Source organism: Piliocolobus tephrosceles, chromosome 10 (genome assembly GCF_002776525.5).
Source record: "Piliocolobus tephrosceles isolate RC106 chromosome 10, ASM277652v3, whole genome shotgun sequence".
NCBI lineage: Eukaryota > Metazoa > Chordata > Mammalia > Primates > Cercopithecidae > Piliocolobus > Piliocolobus tephrosceles.
This window is the reverse complement of record NC_045443.1, coordinates 29,582,153-29,599,159: the sequence shown is the minus strand read 5'-3', so window position 1 is coordinate 29,599,159 and position 17,007 is coordinate 29,582,153. Positions and strand designations below refer to the sequence as shown.

Genomic DNA, 17,007 nt, shown 5'->3' with positions numbered 1-17,007 from the left:
CTAATCTTAATAAGAGCACTGAGATCCCAGCCAATAGAACTATCTAATTCAGTATTATTTAGATCTCAAAAGATAAAGGCAAATCATTGGCCATTTTCTGTACTCTATTTGACTGTGCAAAAATTAGAATTTTGCCAGGATTGTTTTTCTTAGCAGGAGCCATGAATGGTTTTCTGGTGTTTTATGACCTCTTATGGACCTTGTCCTTATATCATGATCTGCTAAGCAATTCACTAACTATCCTTCTCCACTTTAGTCCTGATTTCAGCCTCCTTAGGAGAACATTGAAAACATGATTTGTGTTAATGGCCCATTTCTTGACATTTTTTACCAGCTATAGAGTCCGTGACAGATATATATATATACATATATGTGTGTGTGTGTGTGTGTATTTCTGTGTGTGTACTGACTTGCTTAAAGATGTTACAGAGAAGATTATGTTTAAGAAGAGCTAGAGGGAAATGTGTTTTTAAGTTTGTTTCTTAAGACCTAAGCCATTCAGCTGACCTTATTATGTCTCTTTACATTACAGTATAAAAGTCAAATGTGTGTGTATAATGGGAGAGGAAAGAGAAGAGAGGAGAAGATGAAGGGATTAATATTTGTTGAGCCTTTTAGTAGGGACCAGGCTTTTACTTGAGACTGAGCACTCCTCATACATTGTCTCATTAAATCAACTCTCCAAAGTAGTTATCTGTCCTGTTTTATGGAAGGGACAACTCAAAAACATTGCATTACCAGTAAGTAGTGGAGCTGGAATTTATCTACCCCAAAGCTTCACAGATTTGCTTTGAAGAAGATGATGTAATTCAAAGTACTTTCAAAAGGTCATGGCAATATACTGAGGTTTAAAAAAATTAGTACTCCTAAACTGAGATCCTTCTGTGAGCTTTAAAACTCTTGTTTACCCTAGCAGTTACAATACTACCAATTTGGCCACCAAGGACATTCTAGTATGCTTAAACTATAGTAAGAAAGCCAAGATATGAAACCATCACCCATGGGAATTTTGAGACTAGAGTAATTAGAAGCTAATTTAAGCTCTCCATCCAACTCTAGGACAGTCAAGGTAACTGCCAGAGGAGCCACATGCTGGAAACCAAAGTGGAATTTTGCCCTAGTTCATATTCGATTGGCTGCACTTAGCTATAAATCCTGAGGAGGAGAAGAAGAAAGACATCAGAAAGTAACTGGGCTAGAAGAACCTTAGTGTGCAAGCAAAACACAGAATCCAGGTGAGTGGGCTTACTGGGAAAGGCTCCTGCCAAGTTGCTCCCACAATGGAGGGCCTTATGATGGCAATGTTCAGGTTCCTGCTCTCTTGCTGCACCACCATTTCTCCCAAGGCCTTGGTGTAGGTGTAAATATTGGGCCAATCTCTGATCAGCTTGGGTGCAATCTCTTCAATAATAGCATCGTCTAACCACCTAAAAGGTAGTCAGAATAAAGAGAATTCTAGTAACGTATGGTAGACAATAAACCAAAAGGAAAATGTGAGACACAATCGAACAAAACGTCCACCTTTTGGCCTCAGTTCTGGAATTCAGAACAGTCACATGATACCAAGGTTGAGTGTGTACCTGTTCAAAGCATGCATGGGCCCTTTGCTCTCCACTGCTAAGCCCAATCTTATCCTATGCCCTGCCATCCAAACAGATAGGTAGGTAGGTAGGTAGGTAGGCAGGCAGGCAGGCAGGTAGGTAGATAGACTGATAGAATCAATAGCAATACTACTTTATTACGAATAATGGTATAGTGCTATTAGTACTACTTTATTAGTACTACTTTAGCTCTGCTGCTACTTTATCAGTATTGATTACTACTTTATTGTAGTAGTACTAAAATAGAGGTTTAGTAGTACTATATTAGAGGTTATTTTTACTTCCTCTCCAGCAAGCTCATAAGTACATTCATTGAACACATATTTGAGTCCCAGTCATTCTCCCAATAGTGTGCTAAATGCTGTGTTCAGGGAGTTAGAGGCTCTCATCCAAGGTGCTTCAGTGGCAGCCCTACTCAGTGTTGTCCGATAAAAATCCGATGTAGTAATCCTGAAGCCTTCAGCTTTAAATTTTAAAAATTTCACTGAATGCAAATCCAATCAAAGCGACTACTTTTGGTAGACTTACAATCTGTTTTAGCAAACCTGTGTAATGCATTTTTGAAGATCTGTTTAAAGTCTATGCTAATAACTTGATAATTATCTCCAGAGATTTCCAGTGAATTCTGAAGTCAAGTGGGGTGATTATAGTGCTCTGAAATAGCTTCAAAATCACGATTATTGACTACTCCTATTTACAAGATAACATGTATCATGAATAACCAAGTTAGATAGCATCGGCCTAATCTTTCTTAAAAATATGTCAGAACCACTTGATAACCCCAAAGTCTATCTACACCTCTCTAAGAAAACAACAAAAGTATTGTCAATTATATATGTAATGTTCTTCTAGTCAACAGATCTATGTGGTTAAATTATTGATATAACATAGCTTTTTAAAAATTAAGCTGCCGAAATATGCTAGTGTGATTTTTCTAATCAATGTGGTACATTTATTTCTACAGAACTATACTATTTTGATTGTAGAAAATCTTCACTTACCACTTTGCTGACATGACAGATTTTTGAGCAACTAAGATGTACATGATGTTAAGACTTATTCAGAATCACAACTTTCAATTTTAATGCCTCATTTGATCCTGAGTTAGAACATGGGCATTGACTATAATGTTTTCATTTTTTCCTTTGCTTCTATTAGTGCTGAGTGTGTTCTGGATACTCAAATATCTTTTCATTTAAATTGAATAGAGAAAGATTGAGGGGTTCTAGAATTAAAAGCAACTTCAACTACATAGAAATATCTAGGGTATTTAAATTATATGGGCACCTGGGGGCTGGGAAAGAATATAGGATGATGCAGACACCTCTCCATCTTAACAATAATCCTACCACTATCTCATTTCATACAGTGGATTGACTTACCTGAGACCATTTTCTCTCACCTGCAAAAATATACAGTTTAAGAAAACCAGGTCGTGAGGGAATAGAGCTTAATTTCAAAAAAGCTATAAAGAAAAAAATCCTAGAAAACATCAGAGCCCAACAATGTGCTGGGAATGTATGTCACATGGCCAGTACCAGTTGCTGTAATTAATGCTGGGGTACATGGAAAGGATAATACTTGGGGGATAGGGGCCTTATAAAGCTTGGTGAGTTTGCTTGTCTTAGAAAATTTTGGTTTTGTAGATTTCTGACAGCACGCATGCAAGAAATTTTAATATTCTATAGATGACTTGCCTCTGCTACTCTCAGTTACATCTGTATTCCACTGTTTTATCTTCTCATTCTAATTGTACTTGTGAAAATGGCAATAATTATACTCATTCTAAATTCTCATGAGGATAAACAGGAATATAAATTATCTCATTCCAACTGTACTTGTGAAAATGGCAATAATTATACTCATTCTAAATTATCATGAGGGTAAACAGGAATATTCACAACTGCATTTAAGCTCTTTGATAAAACAAAATGAGCCAATAAACCTAAGGCATTGTGATTTTTTACTAAAACAACCAGTGAGCATACATCTTTGTAGGTAATAGTTTTAAAATGTCATTTCTGGCCAAGTGTGGTGACTCAAATCTGTAATCCCAGCACTTTGGGAGGCCGGGGAAGGAGGATCGTTTGAGTCCAGAAGTTTGAGACCAGCCTGGGCAACATAATAACACCCTGCCTCTACAAAAGAAGTTTTAAAAAATTAGTGGGGCATGGTGGCATGCACCTGTAGTTCCAGCTACTCAGGAGGCTGAGGGAAGAGGATTGCTTGAGCTTGGGAGTTGGAAGCTCCAATGAGCCATAATTGTGCCACCATACTCCAGCCTGGGTGACAGAGACCCTGTCTCAAAATAAATAAATAAATAAAACAAATAGAAATAAAATATCATTTATAATACAGCCAAACAGACCATCTGCAGCTCATCTAGCCAATTCCTAGGTTCAGAGGAGATTAGTGTAATAAACATACACATCCACTGGTTGGGCCAAGCCATTCTTAGGACTTAAACAGTCAATTCAGGGTTGCTGCTGTTGTTTGTTCTCAATTTGTTTTTAAAACAGTAAATAAGTTAGCATAGATAAAAAACACTATATAAACCAAAATGCATGTCTGAAATTAATCTAAATGTCCTCCAGTATACTCAAGAAGATGTTTTGAACCCATGGGTCTCAAATTCTAACCTTGAATTGCTTCAGAAGAAGCATAAAGTCATTTAAAATTTCAGAAAGCAGTATGTATATGTCTATGTGTGTTCACATATACACACATACACAAATTCTTCTAAATATTACTATCAATTTTGGTTTCAAACTTATTGAAGCAAAATGATTATATCATTAATAGTTTAATTATTTATGTATTTACTGAATGAAATACCAAGAGGCATATGTATTTCCCCTCCCCTGATACCCTCAATTTTCTTATGCAAGAAGTGGGCAAGCCTAGTAGTTTATCAGGAAATCTGTTAGAGAGTAAGTAGTGGACACACTGTCTTATGATAACGTTTGCTCTCTCTTTCTCCAGGCTAGATTATGTCATTCTCTTGATTGTTGTAGTTATCAAGTTGTATTTGCTTATGTGTCTTACTCCCCACTGGACAGTGAGTCCAGAAGAGCAGGGATTATGATTTTTATCACAGTGTCTAATCACCTTTCTGTCCCCAGGAGCCAGCTGCCTTATTCAGTAAATGGATGTTCTTCCACATGATAATCTTGATTGGCCAATTTCTGTACTATATAAGGTTTTGGGAAGCAGAGATGGACAATGATAAGGGAGAGTAGATGAACTCAAAAGAAGACAAGGTTGTAGAGAGAATGTGGGAAAGGAAGGAAGGGGATATCTTTGTAGAGCAGGAAACAAAATTGGAAGTAAAGTGTCCAGTGGCAGTGGTGAAAAGTGTTGACCAACCTCGGTTTGGTGAAGGTGGCTTCAAGGTCAACTTAAACTTTCCAGTGGGAAGCAGGGTATTTCTGAGCATAATGCTTATGGAGAATTGGCCTCTGTATTTCCCTCAAGACTTTTACAGAGCACCTAGCTTGGCTCAAACATGAGCCAGATGCTGAATGCCCTGACAATGGCCTGCCATTGTGAAAATTACTCAGTTTGGTTAAGAAACAATTTGATCTTATTCTGGTTTGTAATTTAAAGCCTGCTAATATCAGAGTACACAGAATTTTCATTTTTATTTAGCTACTTAAATATCATTTTGAAGCTGTGCCATCCTGAAATTAAAAGCACAAGTGCTAGAATCAGCTTTCACCATTCCCCTAGAAGAGATCAGCTTTTTTAGTGTTAACAATGTGTTCTACAGCACGAAGGCAAAAAAGACTACTTTCCAACATCTGACCTCCTTTCATATCTCCCAGAGGGCTGTGATAAGGGCCACTGCTGCTGGCTGTGGGGGCTTCCACTCGCCTGCCTCTCACACCTGAACCCTCAGTGCCCATGCCGCCTTTCCTTTTTTACATGGCAGATTAGCTGTGTCTTCTGGTGACCGTGTAGCCTCAGAAGTGTGGTTTTTAGTAGGTACAGATCTACTAGGAACTTTCAATTAAAGCTTCTAAGAACTGAAAGACAACAGGAGGCGAGGAGAGCAGGAGAAAGAGGGAGCATAGAGATAAAGAAGATAAATGGTCCTAATTTCAAATGAAGACTGCTCAGTGAAAAAATTCCTTAAGGCCCTCTTTCCCAAACTTGCCTGCTCATAAATATGAATTACACAGGGTCCCTGGGAAAAATCCAGATTCCTGGGTGCCATTTTAGAATCACTAAATACATCTGCAGAGTTAAGAGTCTGATAATCTGTATTTTCAACATGCCCTGGAAATTCCAACAGTCAGGCAAATCAGGGAATCACTAATTTAAAAGAAGTCCACTCCATAAACTGAAGTCATTGAGATTTGAATATATCAGGATTAGCTCTCAAAAACGCATTGCTTCTTGGAGTAAAATTTCAACAGAACTGAATTTTAAAAGAATTAAATCCCTGGTACTAGAAATGCAAAACATGACAAGTATGCATGTTCTAATTGGAGTTAATTTGATAGGTGCAACCCCATATGCGAAGCAGTAGCCATGTCCTCCTGTTTTTTTATTTCCCAAAACATGGAGGTGTTTTTTATATCTGTTGCCGTGCCCTGGTTCTTGTCTTCCATAGCACTCCTCTCTGGTAATGAGTCTGGCTTCCTCTGTCTACTCCCTATGCTAATCCACTGCCTCCCCCGACCTCTGGCCATATTAATATTCCTGAAGCCCACTTTCATAGGCACTTTTCCATGATGAAAACAAATGAACAAACAACCCAAAATTATACACAAAAATGCATGCACATACACGGCCCTCCTTCAATAGATCTCCACTGCCTAGAGAATTAAATACAATTCCTCTGCATAGTATGCAAAATCTCCACAGTATGGCCCAGCCTACCTCTCCAGTTTGATCTCTAACTGCTTCCCTACACGTAACACGTGTGCTGCCAAGATGGAATTCTGGCTGTGTCCCAAACACGCTTGGCTTTCCCAGCTCCAGCTGCCCTGCCGGGCACGTGTGCACATCTCACCTATCCACACTCTATCCACTCTTCCAAGTCTTCTCGTACGCCTCCCTCCACTCCACCAGTTTCCCCACCACCACACGTGTGTAATTCTGCCCCGTTCTGTTTGTCTCGGAACATAGTCTAAAGAGACTATGCTCTTTGGAACATAGTCTATATCTCAAGAAAGCACTTTTTTTTTTTTTTTTTTTTTTTTTTTTGAGACGGAGTCTCACTCTGTCGCCCAGGTTGGAGTGCAGTGGCCGCATCTCGGCTCACCGCAAGCTCCGCCTCCCGGGTTCACACCATTCTCCTGCCTCAGCCTCCCGAGTAGCTGGGACTTCGGCCGGCTAATTTTTTGTATTTTTAGTACAGACGAGGTTTCACTGCGTTAGCCAGGATGATCTCGATCTCCTGACCTCGTGATCTGCCCGCCTCGGCCTCCCAAAGTGCTGGGATTACAGGTGTGAGCCACCGCGCCCGGCCAGAAAGCACCTTTTAATCTCTACCACTGCCAAGTTTGTGAGTAGACTGGAAAGACCGTGGGCTTCAGAATCAAGTGGCCATGGATAAAAATTGTGTCTGAGAGACTTTCAAGGAGTTACTTAGCCTTTCTGAGCTTTTTGCTCCGTGATTAGTATAGCAGTGATAATAATATCAACCCTACAATATTACATTATGGAATTAAATGTCGGTGAAAGTGTCTTGCTCATTGCTCAGTAATGATTCATGTCCTACCCTTCCCTTCTTAATTCAGATTTATTTACATATGTTCAATGGAGCCATAAATATTTGTGATTCCGTGTTTCTAGTACCTGGTTCTAGCTATTTCAGGTTTTTATACAGGCACAAAAGCCCTTTCCTTCTACACTGGTTTCCCTAAGAGGAGTTACCTTGACCTAAAAAATAAGGAAAGCACCAACCATAAAACCCTGCCTTTCTTGGTCAGTTAGGTGCACTTAAAAAAATAAACCTTCTATATAAGCTGTTATTCTGGAAAACTGGAATTTCACTGGCAATCCCTGATCCATTTATGCACACCAACTAGGCAGAAGCTGGTAATATGAAGGTAGAGCTGAGTCAGAATCGGAACTGGTGACTGGGATGAGGGGCGGAAGACAACTACAGATATAAGAACCAGGAAAATGAGTTGCTTAACACTGATTAACGGCCATGCTTGTCATATTCATTAAAAGCATTAACTCCTGATTTAAGTTATTTTAAAAATATATTTATGCTAATGTGCTAAAGTTTTTGTACTAACAAAATCAATTTTCATCTTTCTGGAATATTTCAGGGCCAAGGTAATGCTAAAAGTTTTTAGATAGGGGCTAAAGAAAGGGAGCTCAGGCCTGACAGTCTCAGGATACAGGATGAATAGAAAATGGGGGGAACTGAATGAACAGAGTCTGCAAAGGTTGAGACCAGGGTGTAAGCATGGGGTTCAAGTTCACAGTCCCATTATTAACAACCCTGAGCAGTACCACTGCTGCCCAAGCAATCAGGAAAGGTCCAGGCCAAAAATGCAAATCCTTCTTTATTTCCCAGACCTGGAATTCCCATTCAACTGATTTGCTGGAAAAATAAAGTTTCATTTTACATCATCATGGTGATTTTCTTGAGAATATAATGCCAACAGTACAGTTTCAAGATCATCTTGTTGTCTAACTCCTGGTTCCTTATAAATAAATAAGAACTGCTGAACTACTAAGAGCAAAGGCAGCCACTAGACCCCTGGAAGTTACTGTTAACAACAACAACAACAACAACAATAACAACAACAACAAACTGTCCCCCAGGCATTTCTCTGTTGCACTGAAAGAAAGAAAAACTCCCAAGGGAAATAGAAACCTAAAAACCTTGGAAATAATTCTATTTTAACACAGACCAATTACTAAATAGAGAATTAATCAAAGGAACAAAGTATTTTCCTAAAACAAAGAAATAAAACCTGGATTTAGGTGAATTGATATTTATTCAGAATGATTTTTAATGTTGTTATTCTAAAACTTCCCAAAATTCCCTCTGGTATAGGAGTCATTGAAATAGTTGTAGATCATGGTATAGTTGGTGAGGGGTTGCTGGGTTTTATTTAAAGTGCTATTCAAAACTTAACATATAGGTTTCATTCAAAGTTTAAGAAGGAAAAAATGAACAACCAGAAACAAGGGTAAGATGTGGGGATATGGAGAGATATTTTATACATAAGACTTCTGCATCCCAAAATATCAGCTTGCTATGGAATTCTGTCATCTATTCTTGCTTCAGTCAAAACAAACAAATAGAAACAGTCAAAACAATATGAACAATAATCATGTAGTGCCACCAAAAGCTTTTCATTCATTCAGCGAGCATTGAGTCCCTAGCTGGAGATGCAAAGAGGAGCAAGAAATACTCTCTTCCATTGAGAAGCTCATTGTCTAATGTAGAATGTAGATAAGCAACCAGACATTCAGAATGACCTGTGTTACGAGCAATAATAAAGCTGGACACTGGGTACTATGGGGGCACTTGGGAAGGGTGCCTAAGCCAGAGAGCTTCACTGGGGAGCCTTGATGCCTGAGTAAGAATTAACCAGGTGAAGCAAAAGGGAAAATAAGCTCTAGGAACAAACAGAGAGTTTCGAGAGCAAAGGCAGGCAGAGTATGGGGAGGGAAGGCCTTATACTTCTTTGTGACTGCAGCATGAAAGTAAGGGGAGGGCTGAGAGAGATGAGCCTGGGTAGGTGGTCCTGGATGTCCTAATTAATCTTGACTTAGCAAATAATAAGTATGACTTTTCTCTATTTTTTTAAAAAAACTTAGTTCCTTAATTGTACCCAAAATTTATCTGTTGAGATAAAATAACTTCATTCCTAGTTCTAATTAGTTGCTTAAATAATTGTTATCCTTGGAGAGCAATAAATGACAAATGGACATTAAAAATTTTGTACAAATGTCAGTTGCAGTTTGTTCATAAATCATGTAGCAGTTACTTGCCTTGTCTGGTTGACATATACTTGAGGGAGGATGGAAAGTGCTGGATGTCTGAAGGTAAATCAACTCTTCCTCTGGGAGGTGAGTTTATTCTTTTTTGAAACCTGGGGTATTTAGTGTCTGGACACAGTTTGGGAGGAAGTGGTATGGAGTACCTAGAGAAGCCCTTCTCTATGGGTGAACTCTTACTTCTTTTCTTTTCTTTTTTTTTTTCTTTTTGAGACAAAGTTTTGCTCTTGTTGCCCAGGCTAGGGCGCAATGGTGCAATCTCAGTTCACTGCAACCTCCACCTCCTGGATTCAAGTGATTCTACTGCCTCAGCCTCCCAAGTAGCTGAGATTACAGGCATGTGCCACCACACCTAGCTATTTTTTTTTGTATTTAGTAGAGACGGGATTTCATCATGTTGGTCAGGCTGGTGTCGAACTCCTGACCTCAGGTGATCCACACACCTTGGCCTCCCAAAGTGCTGGGATTACAGGCATAAGCCACCACACCTGGCCTCTTACTTCTTTTCTCTAATGTACTCTTGGGCTCTTTTGCTACCTCAAATTGCATTATGATGCAATTTGACCTGTCAGGTGTTAGAGAGATCAGCAGTGGAGAATGTCCAGGAAACAGTCTGGAATCAAAAGGGGTCTGCCTCTCTCCTGGACATATCAAATATGAAAGCATCACATTTACCAAGAGACAACACCATAAGAGGGTGACTGACAGAAACCAATTCCATCCTGAAAATGCTCTGAGGCTTTAAACATACTTTATTGTCTAGACTTTGGGCCTCAGAGTACACCTGCTTTTTCTCCCACTATCCTGATGAACTCTGCACTGTAAAATTTTTCTCTGTACCAATTTAGCAAACCTCCATTTATTAGCAACTTTAACCTCCAGATCCTTTAGATGACTTTCATTCTTCTTTGTCCTGGATATTTTTACATGACAGACAAAAATATCTATTCTCAGAGCTGGAGGAGATAAAAATGTTTGCCCTGAAGGGAACGAACTCTTGATTTAGCTAAAACTTTTTAAAGAGTATATATTAAATATAAATACAGTATCATATAAAATTATGATGTGACAAATTCATTGTGAAATAGTCCATCTTTCTGCTGTAATACTTTTTATGTAGAGGTTTTTTTTTTTTTTTTTTAAAGGTAAGCTTAGTAAAAAGGAGCAGAATAAATAAGCAGAAAACAAGCTTAGAATAAGACCTGAGCTGTGTCCTAAGATGAAAGTGGTTTCTGCTGGTTGGCAAGAAGAGAAAAATCCTAGACATTATTTCTCTTGCATCATAGGACAGTAAGGAAAGTGTGTCTCAGTCAAATAAGTCAAGAGACTGTCACCTTCTGCTAGATATTGGAGCAATTCTTATTCTTCATTAGTTCTTTTTTCTCTTTCTTTTTTTTTTTTTTTTTTGAGACAGAGTTTCACTCTTGTTGCCCAGGTTGGAGTGCAATGGCACAATCTCGGCTCATTGCAACCTCTGCCTCCCAGGTTCAAGTGATTCTCCTGCCTCAGCCTCCCAAGTAGCTGGGATTATAGGCACCTGCCACCACACCCAGCTAATCTTTGTATTTTTAGTAGAGATGGGGTTTTGCCATGTTGGCCAGGCTGGTCTTGACATCCTGGCCTCAGGTGATCCACTAGCCTCAGCCTCCCAAAGTCCTGGGATTACAGGCGTGAGCCACCACGCCCGGCCGCTAGTTCTTTTTTACGAATCATTTGATTAAGTGATGTTAAACACTCCCTAGCACTGCAATAAGTGTTTTATATAACTTTATTCAACCTCACAACTATAAAATGGGCCCATTTTACAAATGAAGGACCTGGGGCTCAGAGAGGGCAAGGAAGTTGCTCAAAGTCACACAGGTAGTTCCTGGTGGAGCTATGCCAGACTCATGTCAGTCTGAAATGAAAATTTTTCTTCTGAACTTTTATTCTATACATTATACTTGCTTTATCTAGTGAAAATGCTAGGTTCATTAAGATCTGAGAAACCACTTCTATGTATAGTATTCCCAAGTACCTCATGCAATCCTACACAATTCCACAAAATGTTTAAGAATTTTCTATCCCCTTTCTCTAGCAATATATTCCCCACCAGAACTGGCAGACAAGGTAGCTAAGGCTAGCACCGTTTCAAAACATTTGCTTCAAAAGTGTTTCACTTCATCATCTCATTAATAGCTACAAAGAATCAAAGAGAACAACATTCTACCCGCCCCTTGATCCCTTTATTAGACCAACTTACTCAAGGGAATCAATGATTTTTTTTGGCTCCACAGGGCACGGATAGATAACTTCATCGATGTGCTTCAGGTTACAATTTGAATAGGCAGTAGAGATATGTATAAACACTTCCAGCTTTGGCATCTGACTAGCCATAAGCAAGAGCTGCCGGGTGGCAGTGACGTTAAGTTGCACAGCATGTCTAGAGAAGATTAAGTAGAAGGAAATACAATGAGGTAAGTCAGCATCATGCCTTGCTATAACTGTACCTACTCCAATAACTGGCATACCTATCAGATTTTGGTGGCTGCACCAAACACCAGGGAGAGAAGGATGGGTCATGGCTGTTTGGAGGAACGGAGGCAGGATGGTGCACTTCCGGGTTCTTCTTCACCACCAACTCTTCCCGTGCGTGCGAGAATGCAGCTGACGCCCGGGAAGGTGCAGATTAATCAGGCATGCACCAGGTGATGTCAATCCGAGGAGACCAGGAGTTACCTGGTGGCACCTGTGGAGCGGCCCCCCTCCCCCGACATGCCCGTGCCCCGCCTATTGCCCTTCCACTCCTAGAAAATTCGCTCCCAGCAGATGCGCCGGGGGCGGGCTTTCTCAGCCCCCACTCTTGTCGGGACTGTATTAGAAACTCCACCCTCCCCCCACCCCCCAGCTCTGGTCCCTGAAGCTAGATGACCAAAGAATAAATTTGCAGTTTTGCTTTTAGCCTTGCCTACTCGCTGGTTCTTTTGTGCCCGCTCTGGTGGTCTTAGAAAAACAAATCAATGGCTACTTAGTTACGTGATACTCGGAATGTTTTATGTAGTGATGATGTGTTTTGTGCACATAAATCCTATTCACTGACACACCGTACATATATCTAGAGGACACTTGGTGCTAATCAACTGAAAAAAGAATTACAATCCTCTGAATTTGTAAAGGTGCTTCTATAGGCAGCCATTAAAAGAACAAAAACATGTAAATTAAACATTTAACTGAAGAAGTTGGAAAATATAAATAAACTTGAGGGGAGCAACAGTAGAATTTTTAAATGAGCAATGTAAGTTGGTAAAGGTCTAGGCCAGACATGAAAATTGATGTCAAAATCTAAAATTGCAGCTAGCAGAATACAAAGCTTATATAAACAGCATGTGATAACAATGAAATAGTTCATTGCAGGAATACATGGTTTATCCAATGCCAGGAAACTTACCAATTTAATTTAACTCAAAAGAGAAAAACTATATAAGAATATATATGTATTTTGAAAAGTTTAAAATGATGTTTAATTTCCATTTCCAATTTACTAGAATGTGAATTCTAGTAATTCACATTCACTAGAATAGGAATAAAATGATTAAGCAACATATATTTAAATTTGCTAGCCAATATCATTCTTAATGGTGAAAAGCTAGGAGCACTGCTTGTAACGTCTGTGGTGGGAATAATGCCTACAATCACACTACTACTTAACATTGTTCTGAAGTCCTAGTCCTTTAATTAATTAGAAAGAAAAATAAAATTAAAGAACATATACAGATACTAAAAAGACAGCCACAAAAATTACTGTCAGATTATATAATTGCATACCTGGAAAACAGAAGCAGCTTTTTAAAAAGTTGAAATGTACTATAATTCAGTAAGGTGTTCACTGATAAAAATTATGTAAAAAATCACTAGCTTGCCTGTATATAAACAAAAATTAGAGAATAAAAGAGAAGAAATGTTCAAAGTTGAACATTTAAAATATATGAAATTCATCACAAATGAATATATAATAACAAAAAACAAATAACAAAAAATTTAATAAATGGGAAAACATATTGTTTTTGGATAGGAAGAATCAATATTTTAAATATGTTAAATGTTTTTAAGGTATTCTACATATACAAGGTAATTCTAATCAAGTTCCCAAGATTTTTAAAAACCTGGCAAAATTATCTTACATTTAATCAAGAAGTATATGCAAAGAGAACAGTCACAAAAATTCTATAAAAATGAAAGTGTGGCTGGGTGCAGTGACTCACACCTGTAATCCCAGCACTTTAGGAGGCTGAGGCAGGTGGACCACCTGAGGTCGGGAGTTCGAGACCAGCCTGGCCATGATTGTGAAACCCTGTCTCTACCAAAAATACAAAAATTATCTGGGCATGGTGGTGCGTGCCTGTAGTCCCAGCTACACGGGAGGCTGAGGCAAGAGAATCACTTGAACCCAGGAGGTGAAGGTTAAAGTGAGCAGAGATCGTGCCACTGCAGTCCAGCCTGGGCAACAGAGCGAGAGTCCACTCAAAAAAAAAAAAAAAAAAAAAAAAAAATAGTGCTGTGAGTATACTTGCTCTAATATAATAAAAATTACAGCAATTAAAATGATACAGTACTTGCAGTGAAAGCCTGATTTAATGTAGCAAAATAGTTTAAAAACTGAAATTTAGTTTCAGAGCTTTATATCAGATAAAGAGTAAAAATATTTAACAAATATTGTTTAAAAGTAACCATATAGCACACACAAAAAAATAAAGCTGCTTTCCTTTCACATCTGCATCACTCTTCTTACAGAATTTTCCTGTACTCCTCTTTCTAGGTAAATACTTTATAAATGGATCAAATATCTAAATGTGAAAATGAAACCATAAAAATACTAGGGGAAATTATAAATAACTGCATAAATAATAGACTTGAAAGACATTTGATAAATTGTTAAAATAGTTTGAGCCTTATAAAAGATGAAGAGTTTAACGGCCGGGCGCAGTGGCTCACGCCTGTAATACCAGCACTTGAAAGGCCAAAGCAGGTGGATTACCTGAGGTCAGGAGTTTGAGACCAGCCTGGCCAACATGATGAAACCCCGTCTCTACTAAAAATACAAAAGTATTAGCCAGGCATGGTGGCGGGCACCCATAATCCCAATTACTCAGGAGGCTGACAGGAGGCTGAGGCAGGAGAGTCGCTTGAACCCTGCCATTGCACTCCAACCTAGGCAACAAGAGCGAAACTCTGTCTAAAAAAAAAAAAAAAAAAAAAAAAGACTATGCTGAAACTTTCAAGAAGTCTTAATATTAATAAGAAAAAATGTTTCAATAGAAAAATCGGTGGGCCGGGTGCAGTGGCTCAGGGCCGGGCGCGGTGGCTCACGCCTGTAATTCCAGCACTTTGGGAGTTCGAGGCTGGCGGATCGCGAGGTCAGGAGATCGAGACCATCCTGGCTACCATGGTGAAACACTGTCTCTACTAAAAATGCAAAAAATTAGCTGGGCGTGGCGGCGGGCACCTGTAGTCCCAGCTATGCAGGAGGCTGAGGTAGGAGAATGGCGTGAACTCCGGAGGTGGAGCTTGCAGTGAACTGAGATCGCGCCACTGCACTTCAGCCTGGGTGACAGAGCAAGACTTGGTCTCAGAAAAAAAAAAAAAAAAAAAAGAAAAGAAAAGAAAAGAAAAATAGGCAAAGAAAGCAAAGAGCATGAATAGGCATTTCACAAAGAACAAAATGCCTATAAGCATTTAAATATCATTAGCGTTTGTAATCATCAAAGAAATACAAATCAGAACATGTGCTACCATTTCCATTATCCTATTAGCAACATTAAAAATAATTTTAAAATTATAGTATTATTTTGTGACTGTAAAAATGAGCATTCATGTGCACAGAGACAGTGTAAGCAGACACCACATTTTTGGAGAGCAATTTAGCATTATGTGTGAAAATGCAAACTGTTCATAACTTGAGTACATCTGATATGTATCTGATAATTGTATTTCTAGGAATTTATCTCAAGAAGAGCACACAAAGGGGTGAAAAATATATATGCACACAGATGTTCACTGCAGTGTTGTTTATAATAGTGAAAAATTAAAACAATCCAAATGTCCACCGACATAGAACTGGTTTAATATATTATACATATGTGCAATGGAATGTCATGTAATCATTACAAATTATAATAGAATATTTATTGACAGTGATAGACATCAAAAAATATAACTGAGCATGTTGCAAAATATCATCCTCGCTAGGATGCCATTTTCTTCCAGTAAAATTGAACATACACTTACGTAATCATAGATACATAAAGAAAAATTGGAGTGAATGTTCTCCACAATAGTAAATGGTTGTTTCTAGATGGTGGGATTTTGGAGGAGTTTTGCTTCTTTGTATTTTTTTTTTGTTGTTATTGAGAGTGTATTTCTTTTTTTTTTTTTCTTTACAGAAACTATGAAGAAATTTACATGCACACAAATGTATACAAGCCATGAGAGGGAAATGGGAATGTACCTGAGAGTGTCGTCAAAGCGTACAGTGGCTGCACAGTGAAAGATTACGTTTGTACAGGAGAGAAGCTCCTGCATGTCCTCTTTGCTGATGGCAAAGTCATTCTGACTGAGATCTGCATAAATAGCTCTGATCTTCTCATGCACATTTGGACAAACTTCTTTGACTTTCTCAAATAGCTGAAACATAAATATAGATCAATATACAAAAAATAGCATCATCTTTATCACATTGTTCTTGTTTACAACAACCTGTTTAATTATACTCAAAAACTGGTTTTAGTTGTAATAATATTACTTAAAGAAGACATCTGGCGGGGTGTGGTGGCTCATGCCTGTAATCTCAACACTTTGGGAAGCCAAAGTAGGAAGATCACTTGAGCCCAGGAGTTTGACACTAGCCTGGGCAACATAGTAAAAACCTGTTTCTACCAAAAATACAAAAAACTAGTCAGACATGGTGGTGTGTGCCTGTAGTTCCAGCTACTTGGGAGGCTGAGGTGGGAGGATCCCTTGATCCCAAGTGGTCGAGGCTGCAGTGAGCCTTGATTGCAACACTGCATTCCAGTCTGGGTGACAGAGCAAGACCCTGTCTCAAAAAAAAAAAAAAAAAAAAAAAAAAAAAATTTACTCAAGAACCATCTGCTTTATTTCATACAATTCAGCCAGTTTAGTGTAATTCCTGCTACATTTCATGTGAGAAACATTTGAAAAATCAGTTCCAATAATCAGTAAGGTGCGCATTTTGAACTTTTCCTGCAGGGTGAAAAAGTGAGAGTTAAGTCATCCACATCCTGCCTTTATACTCTTTTCTCCTTTAAGCCAGCTTTATATTTACATATGGTAATAGTTTCCATTTTTGACTGAGAATAAGTGTTTCCAGTAAAAAATTACCAGTCTCTACAAAGCCTTTACAAATTACAAGCAACATTACCAACAGATTGGTTAACTG

The 17,007-nt window shown here is 38.7% G+C and overlaps 1 protein-coding gene across 1 annotated transcript in view; it reads right to left on the bottom strand.

Moving 5' to 3' along the window:
* Positions 1-17,007, bottom strand: part of FAR2 (fatty acyl-CoA reductase 2) — a 200,103-nt gene that overhangs the window by 26,905 nt on the left and 156,191 nt on the right. Inside the window, exons 3-5 of the mRNA XM_023209007.2 lie at positions 16,060-16,235; positions 11,818-11,997; positions 1,250-1,427 (exon numbers count right to left, since the gene is read on the bottom strand). Of these exons, the coding sequence (XP_023064775.1) occupies positions 1,250-1,427; positions 11,818-11,997; positions 16,060-16,235 (534 nt within the window). The remainder of the gene's footprint in view (positions 1-1,249; positions 1,428-11,817; positions 11,998-16,059; positions 16,236-17,007) is intronic.